The sequence below is a fragment of the Protopterus annectens genome, chromosome 3.part0 (assembly GCF_019279795.1).
Source record: "Protopterus annectens isolate FY-2018-M chromosome 3.part0, PAN1.0, whole genome shotgun sequence".
Classification (NCBI taxonomy): Eukaryota; Metazoa; Chordata; order Ceratodontiformes; family Protopteridae; genus Protopterus; species Protopterus annectens.
In genome coordinates, this window is record NC_056731.1 from 1,936,304,818 (window position 1) to 1,936,317,936 (window position 13,119).

Sequence of the window (13,119 nt, forward strand, 5' to 3'; positions counted from 1 at the left end):
CTTCCTAACATCATTGTACATATTTCACATCTTTGACTTCAAATCTTGCTACTCCCCAGATTAACCTACACCACTGCACTGTTGCTAGGACTCTGCTAGGGTCCAACTATTTGATCCCGGTTTCTCATTGTATACTTGTTTATCCAGTAAGAAGTCCTTAGTACTGGTCGACCTGTTCAACCAATGTTATGTTCTAAACTGAACTAATAACAGTCTTTTAGTGCAAAAAAAAAAAAAACATGTAACTCATTTTTGTTCAAATATGCATCATTTAGTATAGAAATTACCTAGAAATTGTGGCTCTTTGCTTATGTATGCTTGTTTATATTATTGTATGTATACTTGTATACTCATTTGTTTTCTTATTGTCATGAGGAGCTTTTCTCCCCGGCCCTCCGCTGAAAATGGACCCGTGTCCAGTCGGACTTCCCCGGTTAACAAATCCAACAGCCAACAACATTGTATTTGTATATCAACTGTCGGTTCTGTCTTATTTAGTTACGTATGTTGTCTTTACTTTACAAAGTGGCCTTTAAGTATTAATTTAACATAGGAACTTTCCGAAATCTTCCCATAAAGACAAGAACTGTGAAGTCTTGAAAGAAAGAAACAATGTAATATTCTTTTCTGCTGTCTCAACATTTACTCCAAGTACTGTACTCAGAGCTTCTTGGAACATGTTTTCTGTATTCTGCCCTGCTGCTGTCACTGTCTTCAGTAAATCTACGCCTCTGGCTATCTTTTATCTAACTTTCTTCTCTCAGGCCGTCAGATTAATTTTGGTTTACTGAAACTCTTCCTTTTGCTCTCTCCTACCTCAGGTCTAGATATGGGACCCAGTAACCTCACAGGCCATTCATTCACCCCAACACCAATAACATTGCTTCCAGTGTCCGTTGTTTACCTTTGTCAATCTTATGCACATTACAGTTGTAGCTCTCCTCTGCTTTCACATGCATCACTTCTGACTGATTCGATACCTGACTGACTTGATACCCGTCAGTTCATTGTCAATTCTATTGCTCAGGCTCTGGACTGCATTGCATAAGTGGAAAAGCATCACTTCGGACTGATTCGATACCTGACTGACTTGATACCCGTCAGTTCATTGTCAATTCTATTGCTCAGGCTCTGGATTGCATTGCATAAGTGGAAATTCCTTAAGATTCTAAGAGCAGGATAAGTTATTTCTTACACTTCACTGAACTTCACCTCTGAAACGCTTATAATTGTGCTATACAGTTGATCTACTACATTTTGCACTGTTATAAAGCTTTCTTTATTGTTTCACTGCATTTATGTACTGTTTTAACTGTATTTTTCATTGCTAATTGCATGTTTACTGAACTACTTAACTGTAAACTGCTTTTTCATACTGAGAGTTGTATTTTCTGTTTGTGAGTGCTCTATCCGAGCTTTTCTGTGCATTTTTGATAATTGCCTGTTTACAGTCAAAAGCATTCTCTAGATTCTGTTCCTTGATCTGTTTAAAACTTTCATTTAGTGGCTACAACTAGGAACTGTAATAGTGTGCATTACTATAATTGCATTTTTATTTAATTACTAAACTGTAAACTGCTTTTTCATACAGAGACTTGTATTTTCTCTTTGTGGGTGTTCTTTCTATGCTTTTAAAGTGAGGTTTCTGTGTTCTGCTCAGGTGGCATAATCTTGATAGAGGCCTGTTGTCTAGGCTGGTAGTTTTGTTTGAGTTTCCTGTGTTTCTGGCAGCCATTTTCTGCCGATTGTCTTCATTATTATTGAGAGTAACAAGGCCTCCTGACCTTCTGTAGTACGAGTGATTGGATAATAGCAGGGGCTGAGTAGTAATTTGATCTTCCAACTCTTCCATTCTTACCGCTATATAAACCCAGTGTCTTATAAAGGTTGTGCTTGTATTGCTCAGGATCTGGATTGCATTGCATAAGTGGAAATTCCTTAAGATTCCAAGAGCAGGATAAGTTCTTTCTTACACTTATTTCACTGAACTGTACTTCTGAAATGCTTACAATTGTGCTATACAGTTGATCTACTACATTTTGCACCGCTTAAAGCTTTTATTGTTTCACTGCATTTATGTAATACAGTTTTAACTGTATTTTTCATTGCTAATTGCATGTTTACTGAATTACTTAACTGTAAACTGCTTTTTCATACTGAGAAATGTATTTTCAGTTTGTGAGTGCTCTATCCGAGCTTTTCTGTGCATTTTTGATAATTGTCTGTTTACAGTTAAAGCATTCTCTAGAGTCTGCTCCTTGATCTGTTTAAAACTTTCATATAGTGGCTACAGCTAGGAAATGTAATTTTTGCCACCCACCCTCCCTAGTGTTGTGTGTTCTTATACTTGGTGGCTTTGCAGTTGCCCGCCCATACTGTATATTTGATCTGTGACACTCCTCCCAGTCTAGTGTCATTAGTTCACTCAATCTAATAGAAAACATTTGTGAAGGCCGACCCACTCATATTCTTAAAGTTGAATGAACTTCTGTTCCAGCTTTCTCCATTTCCACTTTTACTGGGAAAAAAAATCTAAGCTTGCTTCCCCCCCTTTTCTGTGGCAGGTCTTGTCCAGATAAGAATTTGCTGTGTCCAGTACTGTTTGTGAGCTCCTAAGCCACCCCCCCCACACTTAACTGGGGTTAAACTATTCCTGCCGCCATAAAGTCTGTTCTTCAAAATTTCCCTTGCAACTAGCCAGCTTTTTAGTTTTAGCACTCAAATCTGTTTCTTTGAGCTCAGCTCATTGTAAGCACTAAAGTTACAAATTACTACAGCACAACTTTCCTCACTTGTCTAGAGGAAAACAGTTTTTACTACTTAATAAATAAGTACCTATTCAGGCATGTCTAAAGTCAGCTCCCAATGTTTTCTCCTGTCTACCTGATGAATCTGGGCATCTTGGGACAATGCAGCAATTGCCTCATGAACGCAGACAACCCTCTCCTCCTACCACCCAACACTACGATCTGTGAGAGATGCACTTATATAGCTAAACTGGAAGCAAAGCTCTCTTTACCAAAGACTGGCCTAGACAGTCAAGAGGCGAAGGTAAACACTTGCACCGCACCACACATCACATAGTCCCTCAAAACCTACATCACCAAAACACACACATTTGCAGAGGCTCTCAGTACAAATCTGCCCAGAGACCTCCAAAGCAGAAATGCAAGCACCCTCCACCCCCCCCAGCACAACCCAAATGACACATAGCCTACATACTCAGTGTGCCACTCAACTACAGCCCATAAGGCATAACGTACCCAACACTCTAGTCATAGGTGACTCTATAGTCAGGCACACAGATGTTCCACTCACCAGGCTAAACAAGGAAAAAGTTACTGTCAGCTGCCTGTCGGGTGCCAGGATCCACCACATAACGTACGCACTCAGGTCACTCCACAAGTACAAATATGACTGTCATTGTCCATGTTAGTGTGAATGACCTGAGATGTACCTCCCTGGACTACATGAAGAGAGACATGGAGGAGCTCTCCCATCTAGTAGCCCAGGCAGGTATGACCCTAGCCCTGAGTAGCATCCTGCCATCACCCAGAATGATACCACAGTAAAAGGACAAAATGATTGACTTCAATTGGCTAAGCTTCTGGTGTCATTCTAAGGGAATCCAGTATCTGTCTGCCTGGGATGACATGATTGACAGACCACACTGCTTTCCCAGAGATGGCCTGCACCTGTCGCCCTTGGGATTCCGGATACTGGCAAAGGCTCTTGCCACCCATATAGTGCCTTTTTTAGACAATGTTCAAATGACAAATTCACCACCGTAACAGGTACAAGCAAGCAAAATCTGAGGGTAATGCTACTCTATGCTAGAAGTCTAAAACTCAAAATGCACTCATTCGAGGCACTCCTTAAAATGGAGAACACTGACATCTGTGCAGTGACAGAGACCTGGTTCAAAGCTCCAGAGAGCACCCCTGCATTACCAGGCTATAATTCATACCACACCTTTCAGCCACCAAACCCGGACCGAAACACTAAAGGTGGAGGTGTGTCCATATTCATTAAGGATATCCACACCTCCAAGCTAGTTGCTCAGCATAATGCATCTGAGATTATTCAAGTTCAACTAACTCTGGGCAAAACTGCAATCCAGATTGTAGCTTGCTACAGACCCCCCACCATGCCCCAGGATTCCCACTCTTTTCTTGATACACTGAAAAATATTAAGGTACAACCCAACACTCTAATAATGGGCGATTTCAACTACCTACCATTAACTGGGAAAACTACTCATGTACCAACTCTTTTGCTCAACGTTTTCTGGAAATCAATTCCAACGCCTTGGATAAACTTATCCACACCCCCAGCAGGAGCAGCAATATCTTAGACCTGGTCATCACCGATATGGGTGACCGGTGTTCTGCACCAGAGGTCAGCTCCTCATTGGTCAGATCCAACCACAAGCTAATCACCCTAGACATCCACATCCGGCTCCCACCCCCCATTAGGAAAACAACCGTAAAAAAATTCTCCAAAGTCAACTTCACGCTTAAGACACAAGTGGCAAACTTCACGACACCCATGCAGATGGACAACAGAGGTACGACTGCTGAATCCTACACAAATGCACTTTATAAGCACTTACATGAGTGCATGGATCATGCTATCCCTAACAGAACCAAGATGCTATCCTCCAAAAAAGGGAAGCCAATCTGGTGGTCTTCTGCCATAAACAAACTCTACAACAAAAGAAAAACTGTTGCAAAAGAGTAAAATCCCACGATTGGAGGAACTCCCTGGTCAACCTCAGTAAGAAGCTGAGATTCCTCATAAAGTCCTCCAAACCTAGTTATGAAAACAAAATTGCCACTTATTCTAGAGACAACCACAAAGCATTCTACAGCTATATCAAGAATCTCAATGGCAACACAAAGATCTGCTCTGAGTTACAGCACAATGACCTTAAATATACAGAACCAACTGATATTGCCAACATCCTGGCAGATAGGTTCAGTGCTAACTTTAATCCCCCCACCCCCTAAAGGGCCCATCTTTATACCGGAAGAATGCAAAGTTCCTGTAATCACGGCTGCACAGGTAAAAACCTCACTCTCCAAAGCCAAGAACACAGCATCCATGGGACCTGACAACATCCCAGGCTGCCTTCTACATGAACTACAGAATGAACTGGCACCCCACCGAAGTACCATGTTCAATCATAGCCTCACCTCAGGCTTTGTGCCCACTGAATGGTGCACCACGACAGTTATTCCACTCCACAGAGGGGGGGGGCCACAACAGACCCCAGGAACTACCGCCCCATTAGCCTGACGAGCCTGGTCTGCAAGGCCATGGAACGCATCATCATGGAACTCATAAACAAAGACATTGGAGATCTCCAAACTCTGACAGTTCGGGTTTGTAAAAGGCAGATCATGTCTCCTAAACCTGATAGACTTCTTTGAAGTAGTCACCAAAGCCACAGATGAGGGTAAGGTGGTTCACACAGCCTATCTAGATCTCGCCAAGGCGTTCAACACCAACCCCCACTCTGGAATTATAGATAAAACTCACTAAACTAGGTATAAATCCCCATGTCACAAGATGGGTTGCCAACTGGCTTACTGACAGAACCCACACTGTGAAAGTAGCAGACTCCAAATCAGACTTCAGACCAGTGACAAGTGGAGTACCACAGGGTTCAGTCCTGGGTCCTCTCCTGTTTGGTATCTACTTCTCTGAAGTACAGGCTAACGCACTAAATTCGCAGATGACTGCAAACTAGGAGCCATAATCGAAACTCCCAACAATGTGGACATCCTACAAAAGGGCCTCACTGAGACAGATGCCTGGTGTCAAAGACATGGTCTCAAGCTCAATGCCAAAAAGTGCATTGTCATCCCTTTTGGTAAAAACTCTGTACCCATGAACTACCACATAGGGGGTAGTCTACAGCACTGAAAGTGTGATAAGAGACGTTGGGACACAGGTGGACAGTAGTCTCTCCTTTGATAATCACATCGCCACAGTGGTCAGGAAATCCTTCTACGTGGCACACCTCATCCCAAAAGGTTTCTCATCCAGAAAAAAAAAAAGAGGTCATTGTTCCCCTCTACTCATCACTCATTAGACCCATTATAGAGTACAACGCCCCTTTTGGTATGTACCTCACAAGACATCTACAACTGGAAAGGCTGCAAAAATTCCCGACAAACAGGATTACTGGCCTCAAACAGATGCCTTATGCAGACCTTCTCAAAAAACTCCAGCTTTACTCAGTCGCATATCGCCTACTCAGAGGCGATCTCTGCCTAACATACAAAGGTATGTCAAACCCAGGGCTGTAGGACATGCTCCACTTAAAGAAATCCCAATCCCTCCGAGCTACACACTCTAGGGACCTAAACCTTGTCACCACAATAAACAGAACATGCTGGAGGGATTGATTCCTGTCCCAGAGACTTCCCATACTCTGGAACAGACTACCTATGTCAAACAGAGCTCCTCAATAGCACTCTTAAAGAAAAATCTTGATAATTGGATGGGTAATAGGAAATTCACCCAGGGGATCACTTCTGTGGTTCTGCTCGACAGGGGCACAGGAAAATAATTTTCTTGTGTGGCGAAAGCCAGAGTACCTTTTTGGCTAGGCTTGTATAGGCCCTAGGGTCAATAGCCTAGTACCTACCTATGAATTCATTAAGTTTGCTAAGTCATTCTCAGTGTCTACTTCCACAGTCTAGTCCTTTCTGTGCTCTCCATCTCTCACTGATGCAGTATACACTACTAGATGCCATAACCCTGAAAACAGGATGGGGTTGGGAGGGTGGCCTAACGGTTAAGGTGTTTGCCTTACAAACACAAGGTGCAGGGTTTAAGTCTCACAAGGGATAATTGGGCTAAGCTTAAAATGGCTCGCAAGAGCAGTTAGCTTAGTACTAACCTATGAACCTATAAGATTTTTAACTCTGATCATTTATACACAACTTAAAACAACAACTCTTCATATCATAAAAGCCACATCAAAAATAAACCATGCATAAAGAAATCTGGAAAAAAATGTAGGTAGTTTCTATCCCTTAGCGCCAAGTGTAAAAAAAGGGGGCAAATGGTAAAATGTACTTATTTATTTCACACCTGTTAACCGCATGGGTGGACTGGTCAAATGACTCTTTAGCCATGACCTCAGCCATTAGTAACACAGGATTATATAACATTATGCATTAACATATATATATATATATATATAATACATATACACATACATACATATATAAATACAGCAACATATACAATGCAATACAAGAGTGATCAAGTTTCCATCGCAGGATGTATACATTTGTGTAAGAAAAACTATTTCTTACACAGAATGCACGTTATGTGTAAAATTCATAAATGTTTAGCCTTCCTTCCTAAATTGGTCTCAGATGGTAGCAGCTGACTACTTAGGACAACTTCACTAAGATTTATGTTTATTTTACCATTTGCATGCACAATATGTTTGTCTGCTAGATGTTCTTGTTTTGGTACTTTTCCGTTAAACCCCTACCACACGGTTTCGCTGCCAGATCGGCACGTCTCGCCTTATTGCTGAGCGAGCTGTGCAAATGTAGTGTTTACAAATGCACTGGCTACCGTCATGTGTGAATTAGTAACGTATTAATTGAAGTAGTAACGTATGTATTTTTCAAAATGTGATTTTTTTTTGTAATGTTTGCTTTTCGGGAGACAGTGGATTGCGGTAACTAAGCTACGACATGTACAAACCTAGAACCGTAACGTTTAACGTACGGTTGCAGTTAACAGTGCCACATAACCTCTCAATGTGTTAATGCACAAAATCTGAACAAAGCCTAATAAAATGGGGGGCAAACTCCCAAATATAGGGAGGGAGATAATTTAAGTACTGCTTTTATAAACTTAGACACTTGCTAGCATGACTGGTTTTATGTTAGCGTGCATTTCAGAAGAATGTAAAGTCTGAAACTAAAATGTGTCATTATTTACTGACTTCCATGTTCAGTAATTTACCAGAAAACCACATAGTTTGTGTTCTTTTCATAAGAAAGGTGTGTGTGGGGGTGCAAATGGCTTTGCCGCCCGCCCCGCAAAAGCAATTTAAAGCACAAAATTAGGTGGGGGAGTAAAGTACTGCCTACATACTGCCCTTCTGACCCGCTAATATTTGAACCTGTCCTTGCACCTCTTTTAAAGGTCACGCAATACACAAATTGACTATGTTGGCATGGCCGTACTTTAAGAGCGGCAACAAACGGCCACAGATCAGAATGAACATTCAACAGGTGGCTGGATAATCTGCATGGCTTGTCACTCAGCCATATTTTGCATGCAACCTCACACGGGCTTGCACAGTCAATTCCTGCGCGAAAATCGCGGTGGGGTAATGTCTTTTACTGTAAATTTTATTCCACATTTAAATAACGTATCTGTTAAACAGCCCTGTAATAATATCAGTGTGGCTTCAGAAAAGTTCAGATAACTGCAGACTAAACATTTCAACTTATAGAAACATACACGAAAATAATGCTACGCAGAAGGTAGCCATCACTCTCTTCTGTAAGTGAGAAATGCAGAGTCGGACTCAAGTCACCACATCAAACACAAGCGCTCACAACCTCATATACGTGTACGGACACACCTGAATAAGGTCACTGCCCCAAAAAATATAAAAATAAAATGTTCCATTTGCTTCCACAGTTTGTCCCCTCAATTATTCTACAACTTTTGTCCCTTCTCAATAAACTGTTTCCTCAGTACATGTTCCAAGTTATTCTTAGCGCCCTCTTAAGGGAGAAAGCAGGCATAGTCACCCGGAACAATAACACATTCACTCTCATCTCCAAATTGCCTTCCTACCTGCTGCTGCTCGGTAGCACCGGTACCTCTGCTTAAAATATTGCTCAACTCAACGAACATTTTTCAAAACCAGTCAGCAGTTATTTCCGGTATACAGAAAGGGCTAGTTGACGTGCTCGTGTCACGTGATTTTTGCGTTTTTACGTTTTCGAAGTTAACATCTGCAAAGGTAGCTGGGGTTGGGGGTTATTGCGCAGTGTAATTATACTCACGTGTAGGTTGTTGGGTTGATAAAGTCTTGTGTTTGACATTAGGAACATTGATGTTTAGGTCTGTTAATTACAGTAAAATTATTTTACTATAAAGGTTGTATGCACCAAGGTTATTTCTCGGCGCACGGAAGATAGCATGCTGACATTCCCTTGGTTGACTTTTCGCTGCGCATTTTTGGAAAGTAGGGTTGCCACCTTTCAAAATACCCAAAGTAGGACATTTTCTGTAAATAGACGAGATTCTGCAGCGCAAAACATATTCATGGCTAGTGCAAATGATAGAACTTTACTTTTTTGCCAAAATAAAAGCTTATTCTTGTAGCATTTTAGTTGCTTACACTATTTCATATAACATTTGGGTGTTTCAGACACAAAATAACTATTTTATGCAACTAATAAAGAAAAGTGACAAAATATTTTTAAAGTCTCAGGACAATTGCCATTTTTCAATTTTTCTTGCAGGACATAACTGTCCAAAGAAGGACTGGCCCTCGCAAAGAAGGAGTGGTCAGTTGGTACCCCTATTGGAAAGTCAACGTATTAGGGTTACCACCTTTTCAAATGCCCAAAGTGGGACATTTTGGGTACAAACATCAGATTTTGCAGGGCAAAATATACCCACAGCCAGTACAAAGGACAGTACTTCACTTGTTTGCCTAAATAAAAGCTAATTCTTGTAGTATTTTAGTTGCTTATTTTGTTATAACTTTTAGGTGTTTCAGATATAGACTGTTTTATGCAACTATTACATAAAATATAGAAAATATTTTTGCCCTAAAATCTCAGGACATTTGCCATTTTTTCAATTTTTTTTGTAGGACATAATTTCCCAAAGAGGGACTGTCCCTCGCAAAGTGGGATAGGTGGTAACCCTACAACGTATAGGTTACTCAACAAAAGTGTAAATAGTGTGGGTTCCGTACTAATCCCCGAAGCACTTTTTCTAGAATCGTTCATGGCCGAACATACTTACGCGAAAATGCTGTTCACCGAAGCAGTATTTATGCGGATAAGGGAAGATTCCTTTTTCACCCACTGTAGTGCGGCCTTGAAGTGAGAATATTAAAGTAGGAGGGGTGTGGCAGGCATAGCCCCCCCTGCATAAACACTTTTTTCTGACACATTGTAAAGAAAGTGCTTTTTCGATAAAAACACTTTTGTTAAAATGTGTTCGGTGATGTTGGGTTCGACTATTGCAGCTTCGTGCAATAGTCATAGACCCGTATTTCAGCCAAATAGGGTTAAACATGTCTGCAATTAATGAAGTCTGGCTTGTTGGCTTGAACACAATGATAAAGGGTTGTATTACCTTGTAGATACAAAGTCCATACTGTGGAGCACGTTTGCCATTCAGGGGTAATTTGCATGTCTACTGTGGGGAAGGTTGGCTTGTAACTTTTTATTTTACATATGGTCAGATAGTATTCTGTTTTGCCGGGAACTTTCTGGTTTGGTCCTTTATGTATTTCATAGGTTCATAGGTAGGTACTAGGCTATCGGCCCTGGGGCCTATACAAGCCCAGCTAAAAAGGTACCCTGGCTTTTGCCACCCAAGAAAATTATTTTCCTGTGCCACTGTCGAGCAGAGCCACAGAGGTGATCCCCGGGGTGAATTTCCTATTTCCCATCCAATCATTAAGATTTTTCTTGAAGAGTGCTAATGAGGAGCTTTGATATAGATAGGTAGTTTATTCCAGAGTATGGGAAGTCTCTGGGACAGGATGGTGTGGGGCCCCCTTTTTTTGCTTTTAGATCCACCCTGACGTAACTAATGTCATACTTATTTTAATCTGTTTAAGAACACTGGTAAGTCGCCTCTAAAGTAAGTCATCTAGAGATTATTACAATAAGGTCAAGATCCACAAGAATCACTTCCTCATACAATGCATGGGAAGGACTAAGTGAACTCTTAAACAAAAAATGATTGTTTTCCTAGGAATAATTGACATTGTATACTGTTTATATTATTTATGAGTTAGCAGACACCTTTGCAAATAGTTGTCTTAATTAGTTGTTTTATATGTTGCTTATAATAGTTAAAGAATTGATTTATGTTCATTTTTTTCTTTTCACTATGTTAATTATTTCCTTTTTAATGAAACTTTATTATTTCTTATGTTTGCTTTAAAAAAAAAAAACGGTACTTACGTATTATTGCAACCACGCTTTCTGGCCAGCACCTTATTTATATTATTTATTCCTTCCATGCTCCACAGTGTATGCAGTCTAACAGTGGAATAATCATGCAAACAAAATCCCTCTTAGCATAATATTAATCTGTTAAGTCATGAAATGAATATCCAAACAAGATATTATTGTAACCACCTTAATTAGGATATTGCCTCCTTCTTTTTCTCCACACTCTATGTTCTCTGATCAAAATTAAAATCCATACAGCATATAATGGGCTTCTCTTTAGTAAATCTGACCACTCATTAAACAAAGTCTGTGCTAGTGTAATACCTAAGAAAAACTTTGACCCATAGTCTGACTTTTGTACACAAGGTTCTAGACTGCCTTCGTGTCCACCTCTACCCTAGACTGTACCTTTAAGAGGTAAAAATGTTTTTAAAAGGAACTTTAATGGGGGAAGCATCCTTTTATATTTTACACAATATTACTTACTACCGTTATATAAATAACATGCTGCCGAAAATGAGTGTTTGTGAAAATACAAATAACGGGCTAATGCAAAAGCGTGGTTGAGATAATACGTAAGTACCAAAAATTCTAATAAAATGTTTGAAGAAAAAAACCACTGGTAAATTCTCATAGGTTCATAGGTTGGTACTAGGCTATCGGCCCTAGGGCGTATACAAGCCTAGCCATAACAATTCCCTGGCTATTTCTTCCCACACTATTTACTTTCCTGGACCCCTGTCTAGCAGGGCGACTGACGTGATCCCCGGGGTGAATTTCCTTTCTCCCATCCAATCATCAAGGTTCCTTTTGAAGAGGGCCAAAGAGGCACTCTGCTTGACATGTATGGGCAGTCTATTCCAGAGTCTGGGGAGTCTCTGGGTCAGGAACCTATCCCTCCAGCATGTTTTGTTTATTGTGATGACAAGGTTTAGATCCCTGGAGCGTGTGGCTCTGAGGGATTGGGATTTCTTTAAGTGTAGCATGTCCAGCAGCTCTGGGTTTGACATGGCCTTGTATGTTAAGCAGAGTACTTGTTCTTATTATGCTGTACATATGAATAACAAAAAGGGTTTTGTGTGTGTGTGTGTGTGTGTGTGCGCGCGCACGTGTGTGCGGCTGAGATGAAACATGTATACATGTAGTGGATTATGGCTTTTTGGCCTCAAAGCATAAAAAAATGTGTGCAAATGTTCATTTCAGTACCACTATAATGAAACATTTTATGGTTGTAGGATGTAGTCTGGATATTTTTCATGATGTATTCTTCAAGAAAGTTGTGTAATTGTTACTTAAGAAATGATAACTCTGTTTTGTCAGTGTCTTGCTAGTTTGTTCCTATGTGGGGTCTTTTTGTTTATGTATCTAATTGTATAGCAATTAGTTTAGAGGATTAAGAAGCTGTTAATGAACTGTCTCTGGTGGTCCAGTGGTGCAAGGTTTGATTCCCTCAACTTCCTTGTCTAACTGTTTGATTCTGAGCAAGTCATTCAACCTGATGCTGAGTCTGAAAAAAGGTCTGTGGAGATCAGTGCTTTACTCTGAAAAACAAGTATCTATATTTACATCTTCCTTTCTCTTTATATATATATAGATATAGATATACAAACACATACATGTCCATAAATGTGTGAGTACTAATCATATACCTATACATAGGTTCATAGGTTTATACTAGGCTATCTGCCCTAGGGCATTTATAAGCCTAGCCAGAATGTGTTTGGCTTTCGCCACCCATTTTAAATTTATTTTGCTATGCCCTTTTTCGAGGTTAGTATACTGTGCCTCTGTCTAACAGTGACACAGAAGTGATACCTGGGGTAAACCTACGATCTCCCATCCACTCATCAAGATTCCTCTTGAAGAGAGTCAATGAGGGACTCTGCCTAACCTGGACTGGGATTTTATTCCAGAGTGAAGGGAG

The 13,119-nt window shown here is 40.5% G+C and overlaps 1 protein-coding gene across 2 annotated transcripts in view; it reads right to left on the reverse strand.

Moving 5' to 3' along the window:
• The window catches only part of ELP6 (elongator acetyltransferase complex subunit 6), a 372,934-nt gene extending 363,965 nt beyond the window's left edge, over positions 1-8,969 (reverse strand). The window contains exon 1 of one of the 2 annotated variants that reach the window (XM_044066019.1): positions 8,845-8,969. In XM_044066019.1, the coding sequence (XP_043921954.1) occupies positions 8,845-8,904 (60 nt within the window). In that variant the 5' untranslated portion in view covers positions 8,905-8,969. The remainder of the gene's footprint in view (positions 1-8,844) is intronic. The other variant, XM_044066020.1, reaches the window with a different exon arrangement.
• Positions 8,970-13,119: the final 4,150 nt, after the last annotated feature.